A 21,511-nucleotide genomic window follows, 5' to 3' on the forward strand; every position below is an offset into this window, starting at 1 on the left:
CTACATGTGATTATAATGCACCCCTACAAATGAAAAATAGATTTTGCGCTACATCAGTTTCCACCTCTGATGACCTGTGTCATCACAAACATCACAATTCCCTGTTGAGAATACAGATCTAAACAGATGTTGTAGCTAGTGTCCTCTGCCTGAATTCCTCCAAACGTTTAGGATTATTATAATGACTCCTGCAGCCTCTCCATTCTCCTTTCTCTCTCTCTCTCTAATGGAATCATCCAGTTGTCTCGACTTATGCCATTTGTATGCTCTCAGTATGCCCAACAAGATAACACAGACAACAACAATCACTATTGGTTTCAAGATATACCCAAGAACTCTTCTTCCAAGATCCACAAACCAACTTCTAACTTTTCCAAATCCTTTCCCAACCTTGTCCCAAATTCCCTCTGTTGTCAAATCATGTATCTCATGATGTATCTCATGATGTTACTTATATACTTCTTCAAGTCCTTACTGTTGTCTGGAATGTAAGAGCAACACTGTTGGACCTTCAACATTTTACAGACTCTGCCTTCTTTTACTAGCAACACATCTAACGCAGGATGGTTTTGCATTATCATAGCTCTTATCGAAACCATCTCTCCATCTACAAGCAATAGTGACTGATTTGTAGTAACTGACAACTTATTCATGAAAGCTGACAGCCTTTTAATCTTGATGTCATTCAGAACCACTCCCAAGCTAGATATCATTGCTCCAAATATATCCCTTACAATTTCCCCTGAACTCGTTCCACGTTTCTCTCTATGGGCTGACTTCCTTTCCAAATTCTTCAAATCCTCTACGTGGTATATCTTTGGAAACACAACAGCCACATAACAGGTTCCATACCATTTGTTCGGAGCCAAACATACTCATTCCACACACGAAATACACACTTGGCACCACTTAACAGCTTCTTGGAAGAATTTCTTCGAAGAAGCATCAGTCAGAAATGTGTGTTCGCATGCACTCTGTCCCACAAAAACAGTGTCATAGCGTGCTTGAACTTGTCGAATGCAAAGCTTGCCTCGTTGTTCCCAATCTAGAGCTATTGGACCATAACTTCTCTTAGCCTTGTAAGCTAATTCTTCCTTGGTCCATTCAATGTGTCTAATGTGACTGTGGGTACAAAATACTTTCCCATTCTCTCTTCTTGCTTATAATAAACGTATTTGTTTAGGTGCTTGTAAACTGGAACTTCTGAAAGCACCAAATCATAATTGGAGAAATAGTACCGTAGTGACCCTTTCCATAAAGCATGCTAAGAAGCAGAATGCAACTAATTCCATACTTCAAGGGCACGTGATGATACCTTATGCCCTCCTCGACCAAAGCAGGTAATTGCATGCACACATAACAATCCCTCACATCCATAGTGTCCATGTACTCATACAATAACTTTGCATAAGAATTCAATTTATAATCACATTTAGATAAATCTACATGTAATAAGTGACTAGTTTGTTCTATTAAGCCTCTATCAGATCCTAGTATACCCTCTTTTGTGCTGGTAGTGGTAGGTATGGATGTCTCATGTACCCCCACCCCTTTAACCTCAGCTTTGTGTGAACTTATAATGGACTAAATAATGACTACAGCTTTTACTATAATTACTACTATGATGAGTGTACCTAGTATACATTTGTGCCTATGGTTCGAATTTCCAGACTCCATTTCCAAACTGGCTCGAATTTATAACTGTGAGAGGATCAACACAATGTCTCTTTGTCAACCTCTTGTTTCTGTACAACAAAGACTTTCAGCAGTTTCTTGGGATTGTGGGAAATTATTTTAACAGTCTTTGGTTCAATATTTACACAGCTTGGAAGATTTCCCTAGCACTCATTCTTCTTCTAAGAAAAATGTCCCTATTTTTATTCTTCTTCCACTCGGGCCTACATTATCTTCTTTCAAGCAAGGGTTTTTATTTACAGTTCAATGTTCAATTTACATCCCTTATAAGGTCTGAGCCAATTTCATTGTTGACTTGCTGTATCAGTTCAATTCGGAATGCTGCAATTTCCTGAGGCAGGGGCTGATTTGCAAAACAACGGAATTCAATATTTTCCAAAATCAAACTACGTAAGACACTCAGCCTTGGTGGATATGGCACAGTCAATGACAAAACAGCATTAGCTCCTATTCCAGGAACTTTCAGCTCGATCTCGATTATTAGTATCGATGTCCCGGACCTCACCCTCCCGGGCATTTGTAGCTAGGTAAGTCTACTCAGGAGATGCGTATCTCTGGCACGGCACTCTTGCCTTCCTCGATCTCCTCACACGTCCCAGAGATTGTTCTGGCTCACTTTAGTTGGATTCAGATGATTCAGCTATTGGAGCAAGATCCTTTTCAGAGGCAAGTCTCAAGTTTTGTCTCCTCGGTCTCACCGGCCACGATTCATGTGCAACCTCTTTTCTCCTCGAACAGCACATGACCAATTTTCACACCAGTCTCTTCTGCTGAGTCAGACTCTAGACCATTCGCAACGTTACCATCTCCTTCAGAGTCTTTACCAGGGCTTTGTGTAGCTTGACCCCCTCAGCTCGACTTGGTGGGTTAGGTTATAGATATTTTTGTTATAGATATTTTTAGAGCGCATTGGTTACCCAAGCGTGTCCTGGTGCTAGTCACTTCTCCTTTAAGCAAGTGGGTATCCAGCTGCTTGGCTTGCCCGCTCCAATGATTTCGCAATCACGGCTGGAGATACCTCTGGGAGAGGAGCTGTTTCTTCTGAGGGCCCTGAGACTAGACCAGTGCTTGAAGCGTGGATCCAGTTCGGCAGACCTCCACACTTCACAGCAGTGTTTGTCACTAAGATCACCTGGTACGGACCATGCCACCATGAGTCAAGAAAGTTATTTCTTAAATGCTTCCGGACCAGGACCCAATCTCCTGGGCCTAAGTCGTGGCAGAGGTCTTTCGAGGTCGGCGCAGTTACAGCTTCAACCTGGTGAGGCACAGAACGAACCACATAAGCCAACCTTTTTCAGCAGTCAAGGACCAAATCATCTATGATGTTAATCAAAGCTATAGACTGCACTGCAGGTAAGCGCTTTTCTCTCCCTATGATAATCCCACATGGAGATAGCCCAGTCCTCCTATCAGGAATAATGCGCAAACTCATTAAAACCAAAGGCAACACATCAGGGCATTTCAAAGATGTTGAAGCACACACTTTTGCTATTCTCATCTTTAGCATCCCATTAATCTGTTCCATAATTCCTGATGCCACCGGCCTGTAGCAACAATGCAGTCTCCGATCCACTTTTAGGTTGTACACAGCAGCTTCATGATTTCACTGTGGAAGTGTGTTCCTCTATTCGACTCCAATGTATTTGGAAATCTGAAGCGCCGCATAAGCTCCCTCATCAACTTTGCTACTGTGAGACTATCACACCTTCTAGTCGGATAAGTTTCCACCCATTGTGAAAAGATGCACACAACAACCAAGATGTATCTCAATCCGTTACACACAGGCATTTCAATGAAGTCCAATTGTATTCGATTGAAAGGACCCCCATCTTCCAATGTGACTCAAGGCGACCACAGTTTTCTTTCCAGGATTCATTTGTTGACATGTGACACAGCGATGACACACTGTGTCAGCAATCAATCACACTAAATATCGGGTTGAACCAAGTCTGCCTAAACAATCTCACCATTGCATCTCTCCCTGTGTGGGCTGCCCCATGGATCTGCCTCGCCATAGGACTCAAAAAGCAGTCCGGTAGCATAGCTCTACCATCAGTTTAAACACAAATATCACCTTCTCCTTTTTCACATCCCGCTTTAATCCAACTAGTTTGTTCCTGATCTGTCACTTCCCCTTCTAGATGCCTGACCTCAACCCACGTGTCTGCAATAGCTAGCATCATGCTGATTTTGGTCTTCACTGTGCTCTCACCAGCATATTTCCCATTAAAGATGCATGCATATGTGGCACAAAATCGGGCGACTTCATCCGCACAGTGGTTACACACTGTCACTAAATCCTCCCCTTTCCCATGAGCGGCACACTTCACAACTGCCACCTCTCTTAGTAATTGCAATGCTTCCAACAGTTGTCTCACATATTTCCCGTTTCTTATAGGAGATCCTAATGACTTTAGAAAACCTCTCTGTGACCACAGCTGTCCAAAGTCATGAACTACGCAGAAACCGTACTGGCTATTAGTATAGATGGTGACTCAGATCTGTTCAGAGACAAGGCATGAACGGGTCAAGGCAATAATCTTGGCTACTTGTGCGGAGTATACTCCTTGGAGACCAGCAGCTTCTACAAATCCAAAAATGGTGCGGACACAGTCTTCGAAATATCTACTCGCCCACTCGCAATTGCGAGTAAAATTTTATCGCTGGAGCTATTTTTAGCACCTACTAGTCCCATCTGGTGCATAAACTTAGGCTGGAAAGGAACAGGTGTTCTGTTCATTCAGAAAGTGAATGAGTAATAAATATGCCATTAAATCTTGTTTTTATCTTGACACATTTGCTGTCTGTTCAAGGAAAGAGGTCAAATGTTTGTTTGTCTCTTAACTAATTGCTGCTAGGAAAATGAGGTTTATTTTTCTCTCTTTTACTAGAGTTAGTCGTTTTTGTCAAGTGAGCTATAAGATGCCAGCAATTTTTGTCTAACACATAACATTTAAATAATTAGCCTGTAAATTAATATTACAAATATTAAAAAGTATATCAGGAATTAGAAAAGCAGATTTATTTGTAATTAAGAAGTGTGATGCAAACAGAGTTAAATAGGAGCAAAACAAACCAGAATACTTTACTTGCTGATTGGCAAATGACGCATGTTTGCAGAAACTCTATTTCCAATCATTATCATTTGTACACTATAACGTTTTTTTCAGTAAAGCCACATATCAGTGGTAACATTTGTGGCCATTTGAATGTAAAATCTGCTGGTAACAAGTGAGTGTGCTACCACTTCATGCTTTAGTTATGTATTTATTAAAAGTGATAGTTTTTAAACATGATTTGAAAAACATTCCTGCCCCTGCCCTGATGACAATGCTGTTAATGAACTAAGTGGCAAGTCAGGGGTCATGTGTATCTTATATGTGGCTAGATTTGTATTATATATGGAAAAAATGTTAGTCTATTAAATCAAACAAAAATGTTGTTTGTACAGCAGAAATGCTGAACCTGCACATTTGAAGGTGCTCTCATATTTGATAATGAAGAAAATGGTGGCTCAGTTAATTAAATTATTAGCCCATGATCGCATCATTTGAAACCAGTTTATGGGTCAAGAGCATTACAAATAGGTCTAGTAGTTATTTAAGTAACCTGACCTGCAGATCTAGTAACAGTTTTATAATTTTTTCGAGGCCTGAGACAGCAAATGCTGCTCTAAGATTACCCCCATTGTCCCTTAAGCATGAACCATCAATACAAGGACATAGTCAGGATCAGATAATGGATCATCGACAATGTCAGGTCTCGGTCACCAGAATCAGTATAGTTCGCCCCTGTACACAAGGTTTACCACATGATTCCCAAATGTCCCGTTCATACAAGTTCCCTGTCTTAGGTGGAACTGCCGATGACGTCTCACTACAACTCAAGTCTGCGGTCAGACAATCACGATAACTCAGTGTCTTCTACACCATTTAATATATTCTGGAATCTTAGGCCACTTCGGAACCAGTAACTCAAATCTCAATCCTTGGACTACATCTGGCCCGAAACCACATTCACTCGGATCTCACACAACTCCGCCAGACAACATACAATCACTTAATTCCCGTAATCTATCACACGACGCCTTCCTATTGATACTCACTGCTCCGTTTGCCGCTGTTCTCGCTGCACCGTCAAGGTCTGTCAATCTCCACCAAAGTCCGTCGCTGTCTGCTCTCGATCATTGGACTCTATCTCAGGGCTTCTATGTCTTTTTACTAGATTTTCTGGATTTCCCCACGCTTCATGTGAGAACCATCCTACTCTGCTACCAAGTGAAGTGTTATGTACCCCAATATAGGCCTAAATACCTAAATTACCTTTCACCTACATTTGTCCTACCTTGCTCTGCATAACGGTTCTAGCACTCACCTTTTACCCAGTTATGTGCTAAATAAATGTCGATCCGTTTCCTTAAAACTAGCCTCATTTATTATGCATGAGGATTCTTAGGAAAGTCCCCTGCACATGGTGTACATAACATGATTAACATACTCTGTATAAAAGTCATGGTCATATTCTTCCTAGGGTGAAAGAACTACTTTGCATATTTGCAGGTATTGATTTAGGTTCATTTACATAATCGTACTCACAACACATCGATTGTGTAAGGAACCCAAGGCTATTTTTATGGTATAAAAGAACCATACCATAGAGAGACAAAGGAGAAATGTCCACGCTGACACAAGACACTGGATTCCCAGCCTGCAGAAGCTACAATACGCAGCGGTCTGACATCCCTTGCGGGGTGTACAACTTGAGACCAAGATGGGGTACTTTGTTCTCTCCCATCAGGTAATGGGGTTGGCTCTTTCATAGGGGATTCTTTGCTGTACACAAACATACATCCTAGGTACACTTAGGTACCCTTTGATAGGGTCCGCATAGTAGGAGTACGCTTGATTACTGCCATGATTATATGCCTGCATATATTCACTGTTTTAGCGCCATGGTAGAATTCTACATTCTATTTACTATGTTGGTGCTCGTAATCTTATATATTTGTTTCTGTCTAATGATCGTTGCAGCAAACATGTTTTATAGTAGAATGACGCTGGTTCAATAAATGCTTATTGAAAATGTCCCCAATGTTTATTCTGTGTATCTCTCTGAGACTAAGTGAGCACGAGTGGCTGAGTGAAAAGTACGGAACTGTTTCCATGATCCCTGAAGGATCAAGGGTTGTCATGTTTGAGCGTTGCCAGAAACTATTTGCTCGTTGGTAAGGTTAGGGGGCTTGTAGTGGCACTGTTAGCTAGCTGGTCTAAAGGCTAACAAATCCTTTGGGGGTGTCCGGAATCAGTCTAGACACCAATCCCTTAGTTTATGTTGTCTAAATGCGCAGATCCTATGCATTTTTAGAAACTACACTATAGAAGGAGCCGGGTGGAAATGTTCTAGGCTGGCTCTAGAACCTTGAATCAACGGTACTTTTTCTCAGCTTGAAAGCATGGGGGAGGGGGGGGAGATATCGATAGTAACATCAATCAATTCAATTGTAGTTCTCCAGGGCCATTACGAATCACAAATTTCCAAATAAAGTTAGTTAATTTATTACAAAGCCAAAAACAACTGGGCATACAGAAACCTCAAGATGAGGGTGTAGAAATACATTGGGACCAATACAAATCCAAATCTACAAATTAAGTTAAGGCGATGCAGCATACACAAGACAATTCAAGAACCAGTAAACAAAAGAGCAGAACACAAGAGTCCAGATTTCCCTGCATTAAAGATTTCGGAGAAATAAGCATTCATCTAGCCCTACAATAACACTAATGTGACATCTCTAGCTTAGCATATAGTAGGGTAGGGTCGGTTAAGGTGTCAGCGAGTGGAGTCTTCATTAGAAGTCTCTCCACATCAGTTGGGTCAAGTAGCATGAAGCTACTGAGACAGAGCTTGTTCTAAGATGCTCTCTCTCCGAAGAAGTGGGGCTCTTTTCCTAGTTACCATACATCATTATTACAGGTGACTTCCCAAGATCCACCTCGTCATATTACACCATCCGGTCAGGCCACATTCTCATAGGTACTTTTCCACTGGGCCACTGGACAGCGATGCTCCCGCGCGGTGGCGAGATGACTTTGATTCCCAGGCTTTCCCCGGTGAGAAAGTACATTTCTCCATATCAGTATCAATGTTCAGTGTATCTCCTTCTCTCCTTGCCTAACTCCTAAAACCAAAGACATTATTTTAACTAGCAAGGATGCTTTTTCCACCTGCAACATAAGCGTGAGCAAGAACAAGACCTAGCATGCAAATTAAATTAAATTAATAATTCAAGTGTGAGAGCTTTCAGGGAAAATGCATTTCAGGCCTACATAATTCAGCTAACATAAGAGAAATGGAGTATGATCATTCATGAAATTAAATCGAAATTAATGCACATACAAGTAACATTCTCTTTCACATGTGAAACAACATGGCCTAATAAACATATCTCAAAAGTAACGTGTCAGTTGCACAATACCAGCGTCTTAATTAAGGTTTCAGCTAGTTGCGGTTACTTGTTGCACTACTTTTTCCATTTTACGTTTAAGTATCCTAAAATACAACATGATTCACGCTATTACTATTCAATATCTCATGCTAATACAACGAAGAAATATCTGTAGATGCAGACTACATGTGATTATAATGCACCCCAACAAATGAAAAATAGATTTTGCTTAGATCGCTGGTCCCATTTTTCCTTTAAAATTGGACCCACCCAGTACTCTAAGACATTACACCCTATAGTAAGGTTTGCGTCAAGGCCAGCATTTCAGCAGTCTGGCGTGTATATATTTCGATATCCGAGTCAGTAAAAGAAAAAGTGGAAAAACTGTGGTATTTTTCCCCAATGAAATACAAACCTAAAATAACAAAGACATGGGGAAATCCTTTATAAATAAATGAAAGCGAAGTGATTTCTAAATTATTATTTAAAGTAAGGGTAATTGCCATTGCCTACCCAGGGGGTTCGGGCTCTCACCGGGAGTCCGTTGACGACAAGAATCCTCACCGGGGTCTTCCGCGATTAGCGCCACGTGCGAGATAGCCTAATTAGACAACCGCGAAGAGAGCCGGGGTGCGTGACACAGACTTGAAGTGCACGTGCGCGCGGGTGAAAGGCCCACGGGCCTCGGAAAAACAGAGGAGTGAGCGAGTCTTGGGCTTTGCCTCCACACCAGTGATACTTACTCCGCATTCCTCCGGAGCGGCCCCTCTTAAGACGTCGAAGTGAGAATCCAGAGCTGCCTGGGCGACGCCCATGAAGGCGACGGTTAAGGCCGTTTATGTCAGTCACTTCGGGGCGCACTGCAGCGGGGCTGTCTTGCAGTATGGCGGCGGCCGAGGCCCGAATAGGACGAGGGGCCGTGTGGAAGTGTGCCGACAGGACGGCGGAGCCGAGAAGGGTCGTGGGGAGACCCAGAAGGAAGTGGGCGGGGAGGCGGCTGAACACGGGTGTGTGAACGACAGTGAGCGCAGTAAGAAAAAGAAGTTTCCGCGGGGCCACTGTTACGAAAGTATAAAAGGCGGGACAAACTCTCACGAAGAGGCCAGCCAGAGCATAAAAATTAGAAACTACCCCAACTCCAAAAGCTTGCGGAAACACCAGAAAGCTTTACCTACCGAGAAGCCTGTGCAGCGGAGGGAAAAAGCAAAACTAACGTCGAGGCAGAGGGACCAAGCGGATGTTGCTGGAGAGGACGGGGGCAGCTCCCTCCACCTGGACACTCAAAGGAAAAGCATGCAAGCCCGTGACACTGACGCCAGCCCTCGTCCTTGTAGTGTGATAAAAGCGGCGCAAACAGCAAAGCCAGACCAGGTGCAGGAAGCCTCTATTCCCGACAGGTTTCACAGGATTCAAGAGGTACCTTGGATCCCAGGTGGGCTCGTTAGGGACCAACTGACCACTCGAGAGAGCAAGCAAACTGATGACCGGGAGAACATAGTTGCCAAGACGGCCAAGCGACTCTCAAAACCCAAAGGAAAGGAAAACCTGTACAAAGAGGTGATCTCCACTGGAGAGGCCGTGGAAGACAGGCCGACTACAATACCCTGCTGCTCTTCGAGTTCTGGTTCCTACAGAGATGGTATGACGAGTGTGCGATAGATAACAGGACACAGTGTCATGGTTTTTATGTCGCTTTTATTTACGTGTATTGTAATTGACCGTTCATTAGTGTCTCTCAATCTCTAGTCTGAACCATGTTAGGGCAAGTGTGTTATGCTACACAGTAAGGGAGGGGTTGGTTGTCGATTGTTAGGTTTTAGCATGGCTACCGTGAAAATCATTTTGGGGGATGTACGTGAATGACTAGTGCTCTTAACTTGACCTAAGCCATTCCTAGTCATGTAATGACGGTAAGAGGAGTAAGAAATGGAACGCAAGCACTTTGAATAAATTGGCCGTTCTTGGGTATTGACTTGGTCTGGACAGAATCCACCAAGAAGCTACAGAGAAGCAGCCTATGGCATGCACTGGATAGGGGAAGTGATTGCAACTACAAATCCCCTGCGTGATAAGCATGCATACATACATTGGGGAAGATTTACAAGAAAATGACGCATCTATAGGATGCGTCACTTTCCCTGCGTCACCATGCAAAACCCTTGCGTCACCATGGATGCGCCGTATTTACAATACGGCGCACCATGGTGCAAGGATTGACAGATGCGTCAGATATTCTGACGGATCTGTTGACCCAAAAGTGACGCATTGCTGGAGTTACTCATGAAAGTGACCCAACTCCAGCAATGCGTCACAACAGAGAGGTGAGTCCCATTTAAAAAGCTGTGCGTCATTCCTTACGCCTGGTCTGAGAAGGCGTAGGGATTTTGACGCAACGAAGGCGTAGAGTGACGCAGTGAAATGTACATTTCACCGCGTCAGTTCTACATGGCTTTTTGCGTGGGAACGCCCACCTTGCATACATTATACCTGATGCAGGTATAATGTGACGCAGGGCTTTACAACGTGACTCATCTGCCTAGATGCGTCACGTTGTAAATGGGTTGCAACTTTTACGCCACTGCTGCGGCGCAAAAGTGATGCAAAGGGCATGTAAATCTGCCCCATTGTCTATAGCGAGACCCGACACAGACCTGCACAGGTAAACACAGCCATAGTACATGCTCTTATGGGAACACCCAAGGTTAAAAGAGAACTCAATAGAGTGCATTAGTTAGATGCAGCATCAGCAATAGGTTCATATGGCCGATGCAGGTGTAACTGGGTACTTTCCCATGTAACAAATAGGGACAGTGCCCTTTAAGGTGATACCACAAGTGACAGCGGAGCAGCCCTTTGCATGCACTGGTTACAGGCAGCCAGTATAATTGCTCTATAGTGTCCACCCAAGAGCAACAGGGAAGGAGCCTACAACAAGCTAAGGAGACAGCTAGCCATTGTATTAATTCTAAGCAAAGAATCAGTTTGGGAATAAATAGGAGTAACCTATAAGCGAGTGCTGGAGAAATTAGGCCACAGCTAATGATCTTTAGAGTGTACACAGAAGTGAGAGATGGGCAAAGCAGCAGAGAAATGTAGCTGTAATTAATTAATTTTAGCATCTACCTAGATATAACACCAGAGCCTTCCAAAGGCAGAACTGGTTACAGACAGCCAGGGCCCAAACATCGCAATTGGCGTGAAAGCCAAGAAAAAAATATATACACAGCATGTATAGTTGTGGCAAATTATAGCTCAAGGTCATGTGACCAAAAACTAAAATTTGAATGAAAATCCACACCATGTCATAGACAAATTGGTAGTCCGGACCAATTTCAGGCTTTGGTCCTTATTTCGAGTTTGGCAGAGGGAATACTCCGTCAAAATATATCTGGCATCCCTTCTACTGTATTACAAGTGCCATAGACTATAATGCACTTGTAATATAGCGAGGAGGCACCATTTGGTATGTTGGAGTATCCTGTTTTCCAAACTCTAAATAAAGACCTTTGTTTGCCAGTGGTTCATCCAGTAGTGACAGGCGAAATCCATGGACATGCACTCGCCAAGGAGCAAAAGAGTAATAAACCCACAGGCTGTCAGGACTGGATGCCAAGAAGGTCTGTCAGGTCCTGCTCTTGATTGCCCAAGGTAAGGGCGACTCCGACAAGTAGCCTTGGTGTCCCATTAACTTAATATCTACACTTGATAGATGTCAAGTATCACCGCAAGAGGGTCCAAGCTAGGAGGGAAAATATAAAGGTTAAAAAAAGCTCCTTGGCAATCTTGAAGATGAAGTTCAATATATAAATTATTATCTTCTAAATAGGAAAGAGCTAAGCAAGAATATCCAGCAGTAGGCCCAGTAGAACTTCCTACTGCAAGGAGCAAAAATCCAGGTCAAAATGGTAGTAAGCAGGGTGAAGAATGCAATGAAAATTAAGGGAACACATGCATTATGGTATATCCATCACATAGAAATGCCTACTTATGTATGATTTAAAAAGGAACTGATGATACAGGTAAAGTCTCTGCTTCATCTTGGATTGGGAACCTCATAGAATTCTCTGGACAAACCATCATCTTGCAAAGAGCTTTTTATAAATATTATTCACACCCCGTCCTCAAACTCATGGCCTTGGTTTGGCAGAAGTTCGACACCCTTTACCCAGCCAAGAATTCCGTAGTCCTGGTGTTGTCCTTCATGTCCAACAGTCTGAGAGGCTTCCGGAATACCTCTCTGGGTGACCAAGAGCAAGGAAACACCAGGATGGTCTAGGCGACAGTCTCTAGTTGCTGTACTGGTCAATGTAGAAGTGAACTGGTGGCAGGAATGCAGAATGTCTTGGTGCTCTCAGTGGCAGTCTACTTGGAGCAGAGGAATGCAGTGGAAGGAATATCAGCAGGTTGGAGGAACTGGAGAGAAGGCAAATGGAGGATTGATGTGTGATGACTGTCAAGGGGTAACGGTTCGGGCCCTACCAACTAACAGGATCATCAAAGAAGACACCCTTAAACTATTTGCCCTTTAGCTGAATTCCTGGGCTGTACGTCCCAAGAGGAGTGGTTTAAATTCTGACTGCTTTAGTAGGTTTTGTGGGAGGATCGGGTCACGCTATACAAAATTCCCTCTGGTGATGCAGGTTACCAACATTATGGACCTGATGCAATGGATTGATCAGAAGGAGGAATAGGCAGGGCATTCTACTTAGGCTTGTTTCTCAGCTGCAACAAATCTCTTGTGGCTGAGAAAGGGTGTGAGTAGGTCTATGGGGAGGAGTTAATAGCAACCTTTCGGTAGTTAGTTGGAATCGATAGGAGGTTGGTCAGTGTCCTGTGGTAGGAAGAAACGGGCAGGATCCAAGAAGAGGATCAATAGTTGGAAGGAACAAGAATCCGTGAGGGGATACTTGAAAGAATAAAACAGGAGGGGACATGCACTACGAAAAGGCCATCACCAGCAAATGCTGCCCCTTACTTAGTCCAGCCTGTTAGATGTACTCCCCTCCTTTGACATGCACAGTGCCTGGAAAGTAGTGACTTTTTTCACAGTTGCACAATTCTGCTTATCATCTTGGTTAACAGCATACCACGGTCCACTGCATTGGATTGGGCAGAAGGTGGGATAGGCAGGTTATTTCACTGAGGCTCGTCACTCTCAGCACCAAGGCCCCCATTAGGATGGCGGGCGGACGTTAGTCTGCCCGCCACCATAGCGGTGCTGTGACCAGCTGCCAGTGGTGTGGCGGTCCCGCACTGCCAATTAGGATGGGACCGCCACCCTGGCTGTTGCATCCCGCATATTCAACATTGTGGCGGGCGGTGCTGTAAGCAGAACCCGCCACAATGTTGAAAATGCATGTTGTGCATTGGCATGCACAACGTGACAGGCACCGCGTGGTGCCTGCCAGCTTGTGAATGCCAATGTAGGGGGTACCCCCAAGTGCAGCCCCCCATCCCCCCGGGGGCCCCGCAATGGGCTCCCAAAGTAAACTCTGCATGCCTTTCCATGACGGAGTCTCCGCCATGGAAAGGCATTCCACCGCCATCATCGCAGGCATCGCCACCTTATTATGGGCCTGTTCCGCCCGACAGGCAATCGTGACGATTGCCTACCGGCGGGAAATCAGTGGACGGTCTTTCCGCCCGCCGCGGTACCCCCTGCCATGCTAATGTGGCAGGGGTCAAATGGCCGTCCGGCAGGCGATCCGCCCACCATGCTAATAGGCCCCCAAATCTCTTGTGAAAGATTATGTTCACAGCTGAGAGAGGATCTGAGAAGGTCTCGGTGAAAGAGTGGTAGCATCTTCAGCAACCACAAGGATGATTCCAGTAGTACATGCCAATAGCTTTATCTTTTAGTCTCATTGGAAGTGTGTGGACACTTGCTCTCATCTTCATTTCAATGTGAAGCCAAGTTGAAGAAGAGGGTGGCCGAGAACTTAGAGGCAAGGAAGAGCAGCTACCTAGCATTATATTCATACCCTGAACAGTAAGTGTCCTAGGCCAATGAAAGATATGCGCAGAAATTTAAATAACAAAGCTAACCTGTCCTTGCAGACAGACCACCCACTCTGTACCCTTGTCCAGTATTGAAGTTTACTTTAGCTACTCCCTATATGGGTGATCCTCTGTCCTGCCATTTTATGCATCATCAAGGTAAGGTTGTGGCTGTAGAGGGTAGTGTGTGGCATTCACTACAAAGGGACCTGTGAAAAAAGAAAGTTTCAAATTGAGGAAGGCCTTCAAAACACACCTCTTGGCATTATTATTTACAGTAGATTCCGTAGCTTTGCGGAGACCTTGCTTTTATTTCATTGATAGTAGTTGATCGTTGGTCCATGCTCCCAGTGCTGCTTTTTGAATGCAGGTGTCATGGTATCAACAAAAGTAAGGAGGCATGGAGTTAAAAGATAGAGCAATACCAGACACACTAGGTAAGAGATGAGCACCAAGAGGTGCCGGGTACAGTTTTAAATGGTTGCATGGTTGTCAGTTTAGGTGAGTGGGGCCATCCTTCTCAGATGATAAACCTGGAAGCAATTGTGTTGAAGGGAGAAGAAAATATTGACAAAAACACAGTAGTAAGTTTGTTTCTTAGCGAGTTGGGGGAGATGTGATTGAGATTTTCCCCAACAAACAACAAAGTGAGCCCAGGAAAACAAGATTAATGGGGGGGGAGAGGGTGTTTGTAGACAGTGGGAAGGTGAAATTCTTAAACTAAACTGCTTTCTTACAGTATTGCTGTATATAACCACAAACCGCATCATTTTGAAAGCTGGACTTAGTTTTAACTTTACTTAACTTGAGAGTCAGTCAGTATTGTAATCATTGATTATGCCAGTTGCAAGTGGTACACTGGGCTAGTAAGTAAACAGGAGTATTGTCAAATACATACTGACACCGGATCTTTTCCTGGAAGACCTCTGCACCATCCACTCCTTTTTTCTCTCAACACCCCATACTCCAGAATCATTCCTTCCCTACTCTACACCCTTACTCTGATGGGCAATTTTCAATGTTTCACTAGAACAACTACATTTGTATTACTTCCTTTATCTTCAGTGTGTCCAAAAACGTTCAAACTGTGGCTGTGTTTCGAGATTTCACCCAGACTCACACTGTTTTTCCTTCACACCATGCTTTTGTCATACCAAGACTTCTACTTGCACTGTTTGTCCCACATATTCTGCATCACTTCCATATCACATACAATTTCAGTTTTTCGTTCAAAACAACCACAAAGGTGTCCCTAGATTATCTCAAACAACACCCCATTACAGAATTAGCTGCTGTGTGGGATGCACACAACATTCTCTTCCATGCCTTTTTGACTGGCATGCCCTACCACTGCCATCTGTACAGACTCCTTCACAACCCTTTTAATTTTCTCTACCAACTGATAAGCTTGGGGTGAACATAATGTATTCTTTTGATAATTTGCTCCGACCACCTACAGAAAGTCTTTCATTTTTTCTTTAGTAAATTGCACATCTCTGTCCGTCACCACCACTTCTGGTATCTCTTTTCGTGTTTTGCCATAGTTATTTATTTTTATTTATGACATTTTATATAGCGCACAGCTACCCACTGGGGTTTTCCCGGTGCTTACGCGATAGTTTGGGTCTTATTCAAGTTACACTAGCTTAAAAGAACCAGATCTTCAGTTGTTTACGGTAGGTCGTGAACAAGAAACAGCCGCTCAGCTATTCTGGGAAGGCGTTCAAAAACTTGAGACCTTAGTGTGCGGAAGATCAGCCTCCAATGTGAGTACATTTCACTCTAGTTATCTCGCAGAGGGAAAGTCCGCTAGAGTGCTGGATGACAAGGTCTGGCAAATTTGTGCAGATATCGGGAGCGCTAGGTGGCGCCTGACCGTCATGGACGCCTTTCAGTAAGGCTCCCGGCGCCGGTCCCCGCAAATCCTCCTGGCTTCATCCTGGACTGCCCTGGCCGGCTCGCTCTGGGTGCGGAGGCATGTGGAGCTGCCCTGCTGTCCCGGGCTTGATCCTGGGGCGCCGTGGACATCGCGGGACCCGCTTGGACGCCGCGGAACCCGACCGGCGGCGGACCGTGGCGGCTGTGGAGCTGTGACCCGCGCGAGCTGTAAATTGAGCCCGCGGCGCCCACGAGGGGTACAGGCCTGACCCTGCCGGTGGGGAAGAGACGGCGGCCGCGAGGCTGCCGTGGGCCCGGTCGGCATCAGAGAAGCGCGGCCCTGCTCCGCTGGTACATCGCGGAGACCCAGGAGTGGTGAGGCGGACCCCCCCCCCCCCCGAGTGGCCTGGTGTGGCGGAGCAAGCGGTGAGTGCGGCTGCGTGGGACTACATCGCCGGGGCGACTGTGGGGGCCGGGTGCGGAGGGGAGACCACCCCATCGGGCTGCGCGTCGGCAGCCGGGGGCCCGGGCCCCCAGCCCCCCCCTCTTCCTCCTCCTCCTGGCTGCAGTATTGAGCTGGCCCCATCGGCCCGAGGCTGATTGAAGAGCTCCGGGTGTAGGGGGGCCCTCCTTGATTCGGGCCGCGTATCGGCGGTCGGGGGGGTTGTGTGTGTCGTTCCCCCCCTCCCGTCGCTCTGGGCCCTGGATGACGAGATCCGACGTGTGGTGACGTGCCCCCCCTTGGGGTTGTGGGGGGACCGCGCTGGTGAGGCGCCCCCTCGGAGAGGTTGACTGTTCACAGGAGTCGGGGCCTTGGCGGTTATCGGCTGCGGAGCACTCGGGGGACACTCCAAGGGCCTGGGGCCTTGAACTACGGTGCTGGACCTCGCCTTGTCGGTGGGAGGCTGCGGGCGCGACTGCGGCCGGGGGCCAGACTGGCCGTCTCGCTGGGAGGCCCGCCGGGGCTCGACCGCTGGGGCTGGTGGTGTCCAGCCCTTTCTCGCCGCGGGACCCCCCGGCCGTACCTCCTTCTGCTTCCACTTCATCCCGAGCACCCGTCGACGTCCTGAAGGGGTGTCTCCAACCTGTTGCCCGGCCTAGCTGACCGCTGTGCCCGGGCCGCCCCCGACGTGGGTAAGGACAGGGCAACCAAGCCGGCGTCCGGGGCCACCCAAACCAGGATGGACAAATTCACGACCTCGGAGAAGGGGTCCGGCCCTACGGGCGAGCCGGCCCCGGCCCCCGCTGCGGACCTTGCTGCCATCCTGCAGGCCATCAACTCATCTCGCGCCTCCCTCGAAGGCATGGTGGGAGAGGTCAAGGTGGATGTTACTCTTCTCCGGCAGGATTTGCGGAACACCACCACCCGCATCTCGGAAGCCGAATCCAGGATATCCACCGCTGAGGATGACATCCACCATCTGCAAGACCAGGTTCGGGAGCTGACCACCCACTCTAAGGAACTACACCGCCGGGTCGAAGATGCAGAAAACCGTGCTCGGCGCAGCGACCTGCGCCTAGTGGGATTCCCGGAGGGGGTCGAATCGGGCCGGGCGGACGACTTTATGGAACGCTGGTTCCGATCCTGGATGCCGGCGGACAGCCTATCTGCTTCGTTCGTAGTGGAGAGGGCCCATCGCTCCCTGGCCCCCCGGTGTGCCCCCCCGGCCATTCATCCTCAAGCTCTTGAATTTCCGAGACAGGGACGCCATTCTCCGCGAATCCCGGCGCACAGACACCCTCCACTACCAGAACCACAAAATCATGATATTCCCGGACTACACTCGTGAAGTCCAAGAGCTGCGCCGCTCTTACACTGAAGTGAAGCAGAAGATGCGTTCCCTGGGCCTCCAGTATCAGCTTCAGTTCCCGGCCCGCCTCCGGGTCATCTTCCAGCATAAGACATTGTTCTTCGATACGCCACGAGCGGCCTGGTCCTGGTTGACGGAGGAGCATCCCCTGCACCGCTCTGGGCGCGGATCGCCTGCGGGTGTGCGGGGGGGGGAGGCCCCGGACATCGAGGACCCGCCGGCGGCATCGCACGTTACCCCGGGAGCGCACGGCGGAGGAGGTGATCACCACGCGCTCTGGGGGACGGCCGCGCCGGGGGTCGAGGGCCTCTTCTGCCTCCTCGGCTGCGCACGCCCGTCCTGCGGTTGACGGGCGGCGGGCCGTGTCGCCCCGGCTGGCGGGCCCTGCAGCCCAGCCGGCTGAGTTGGTGGACACCTCGGACCTCTCTCGCAGCCCTAACATTTAACTCTCTATGTTTCTTCGGGGGGGGGGTGGAGGATGCCCGGGCCTGGGTTGGAGTGCTCCGCTATCAGTGTTGCTCTTGGCCAGGGCAGGTGAATCAGGCTTGATTTCCGTTGTACCAGGGGTCCACTAGTGCTCAAGCCCGAGCGTTTTAGCTTGGTGGTTCTTCCATTTGGTTCGGGCGACAGATGCTTCTGTTTTCGAAGTATAGGGTGGGGGGTGGGGGTTTGGGGTTGGTTTGGGGTTGTTTCTTCCTCCTTGGGAAGGTTTTGTTGGTGGGGGGTGACTCCCTCTTTGTTGTGGTTCCGAGGCATCTTGTAATCTTTGACCTGCTCTCCTGCCCGATGTCCCGCTGTCCTTCCTTTCTAGGGGCGTGCGCAGCCGCGCCTCCAATGGCCCCCTCTTCTGTCCTAGATCATGGCTGACCCACCTGTTCCTAGGGCCGCCATGCGCGTATTATCCTGGAACGTCAATGGTCTTCTGGACCGTTTTAAATGCATGGCGGTCCTCAAATATGCGCAACGTGTGGAGATTGGCGTGCTCCTCCTCCAGGAGACTCACCTTCTGGGCAATAACTGTCCCTTTCTTACCCGCTATGGTTATGACAGGGTGTGGCACTCAGGTTTTGCGGGGGGATCCCGGGGGTTGCTATCCTGCTCCGCAAGTCCTTTCCATTTGTCCTGACCCAGGTGCACTTGGACCCCCAGGGCATGGTAGTGGCGGTATGTGGTACTCTTGAGGGGCGACCCCTCACCCTGATGTCCCTCTACGCGGCTCCATCCCTCCTGTCGTCGGCCCTCTCCTACACCGCGGGCCTCCTCCCGACGCTTCCGGCGGGTTCCCTCATTCTCGGCGGGGACTTTAACGCTGTCTACACGCCCCACCTGGACTCGACGGGTCCGGTATCCCTGGCCCGTGTCGCTCGCGCGAAGCAGTTCTCGACCTGGGCTGAATCTCAGGGCCTCTGCGATGTGTGTAGGATCTGGCACCCGCAGGCTCGCCAGTACATCCACACGTCAGCGGCTCATCACTCCCACGCCCGGATCGACCTCCTCTTCGTCCCATCTACCGACTGCGCAGGGGTGCAGGATGCTCGCATTCTCCCGAGGGGCCTTTCGGACCACTCGCCAGTGCTCCTTGCTCTTGGCCCCCCCCCCCTCTCTGCCCGTCCGATGTGGCGTTTGAACGCTTGGTTCCTCCACGACAAGGCTTTTCGGAAGGTGGTCGGTGGCGAGATAGCTGATTATTATTCTCACAATGTGGGCTCCGTCCCCTCCCCTGCCGTCCTGTGGGAGGCCGTCAAGGCGACTATTCGGGGGGCCGCTAAGGGGCATCTGCAACGGCAGAGACGTGCTCAATCCCAGAAACTCGCGGAGTGCGAAGCCCAAGCCTTGGAACTGGAGCGCAACCTGGGGGAGTTGGAAGACGACACACGGTCGCGCCGCTTGGCCTTCCTGCGGGAAGAGATTCGCCTACACTCCCTGGAGGCGGCAAAGACTTTGTGGCGCTCCTCGGTGGCCCGGGTATACGGATGGGGAGACAAAAATGGCACTCTTCTCCACCGGCAGCCATCACAGACTCTGCGGGCGGCCTCCATACAGCCTCGGTGGCGATGGCCCAAGCTTTCGCTGACTATTATTCCCGGTTGTACCGACTCCGGGCGTCCGCGCTCTTCCTGGAGGAGTTGCTGGGGACGAATGGGGCGGTGCTTGAGCGGCTGGGGCCTGAGGTTTCTGAGACCCTCGATTCGCCTATCAAGCTGCAGGAGATTGAGGAAGCGATCAGCCGCCTGGCGCCCGGGAAGACCCCGGGACCAGATGGGTTCCCACAGGAATACTACGCTCACTATCGTGAGACTCTGGCCCCGAGGCTTCGGGACCTGTTTGAGGAAGTGGTGGAGACGGGCTCGTTCCGTCCGGAAACGGACACAGCAACCATAGTTGTCCTTCCCAAGACGCAGCCTCCCTCGCAGTCCTGCTCGGACTACCGGCCGATATCCCTTATTAACACCGAGCTCAAAATCTATGCCACGGTCCTCGCGCAGCGGTTGCGCCCGTCTCTTGCCTCCCTGGTCCACCCGGACCAATGTGGATTTATGCCGGATCGGGGGACCAGACACTGCCTGCGGCGCCTGCACCTCGCCCTGGCGCACTGCGGCCGCCTTTCCCCTTATCTGGCCCTCCTGCTGGTCGACTTTGAAAAGGCCTTCGACTCCGTGGGGTGGGCGTACTTGGGTGAGGTCCTGGAGCACATGGGTTTCGGTCCCCGGTTCCGTGCCATGGTTGCGGTCCTGTATGCGAGCCCGCGGGCCCGTGTTTTAGTCAATGGGGCTCTATCCCGCCCGTTTCCCATAGGTCGAGGAACGCGCCAGGGATGTCCGCTCTCGCCCCTCCTTTTCGCTCTGGCCATGGAACCCCTGGCGGTGTTGATTCGCTCGGATCCCGCTCTCCGCGGGTGGGACTGGCCAGGTATGACCCCCGATAAGATCGCCCTCTACGCGGACGACGTCCTCCTCTATCTCTCTGATCCAGCGACCTCGGGGCCCCAGGTCCGCCGGATTCTCCGTCGGTTTGGCCAAGCGTCGGGTCTTCATCTGAACCCTAAAAAATCCGTCCTAGTCCCGTTACACCCGTCAAGGGAATGTTTCGACTGGCAATCTGATATTCCCCTCCGGAGACTCTCATTTAAATACCTGGGGATCTGGGTCACCCTCCTTCCGGAACTCTGCTGGGCCCTCAACGTGGCTCCTGTAGTCAACAAGACCAGGTCAGATATGCTCAGGTGGCAGTCACTCCCATTGAATCCGCTGGGGAGGGTCGCCCTCTATAAGATGATGATCCTCCCCAAGTTTCTGTACATGCTACAAAACACTCCGTGCCCCTTTCCGCGCCCGTGGTTCCGGGAACTGGATAAGATGGTGATTAAATTTCTCTGGGGCAGTGGCAGGCCCCGGCTGGCCCTAGACCCCTGCAGAGTCCCCTCCTATGACGGAGGCCTGAGCATGACTAACCTATATCTATATTACTTGGCCACCCAGCTACTGGTGATTCATGACTGGTTCTCGAGTGGATGGGACGATCCGGCTTATCGACTCGAAGTGCAATGTCTTGGGTTCTCCTCTATCCAGAACATGCTCTATGGGGCAACGGTCCCCCTGTCGCTCCCCGGTGTCGTGCGGGCCCCTTTTCTGGCATGGCGCGCAGCTTTGAGGCACACCCGTTGGTCGGGGACGAAAACACA

At 48.8% G+C, this 21,511-nt stretch overlaps 1 protein-coding gene and 1 long non-coding RNA gene across 3 annotated transcripts in view; one reads left to right on the top strand and one right to left on the bottom strand.

Moving 5' to 3' along the window:
• Positions 1-9,159, bottom strand: part of LOC146811050 (uncharacterized) — a 53,355-nt gene extending 44,196 nt beyond the window's left edge. The window contains exon 1 of the long non-coding RNA XR_014965771.1: positions 8,887-9,159. This is a non-coding gene — a long non-coding RNA (uncharacterized LOC146811050). The remainder of the gene's footprint in view (positions 1-8,886) is intronic.
• Positions 8,771-21,511, top strand: part of LOC146811051 (uncharacterized) — a 252,120-nt gene continuing 239,379 nt past the window's right edge. For both annotated transcript variants that reach the window (XM_085614487.1, XM_085614486.1), the window contains exon 1: positions 8,771-9,782. In XM_085614487.1, coding sequence (XP_085470613.1) covers positions 8,957-9,782 — 826 coding nt within the window. In that variant the 5' untranslated portion in view covers positions 8,771-8,956. The remainder of the gene's footprint in view (positions 9,783-21,511) is intronic.

This window comes from Triturus cristatus, chromosome 7 (genome assembly GCF_964204655.1).
Source record: "Triturus cristatus chromosome 7, aTriCri1.1, whole genome shotgun sequence".
Classification (NCBI taxonomy): domain Eukaryota; kingdom Metazoa; phylum Chordata; class Amphibia; order Caudata; family Salamandridae; genus Triturus; species Triturus cristatus.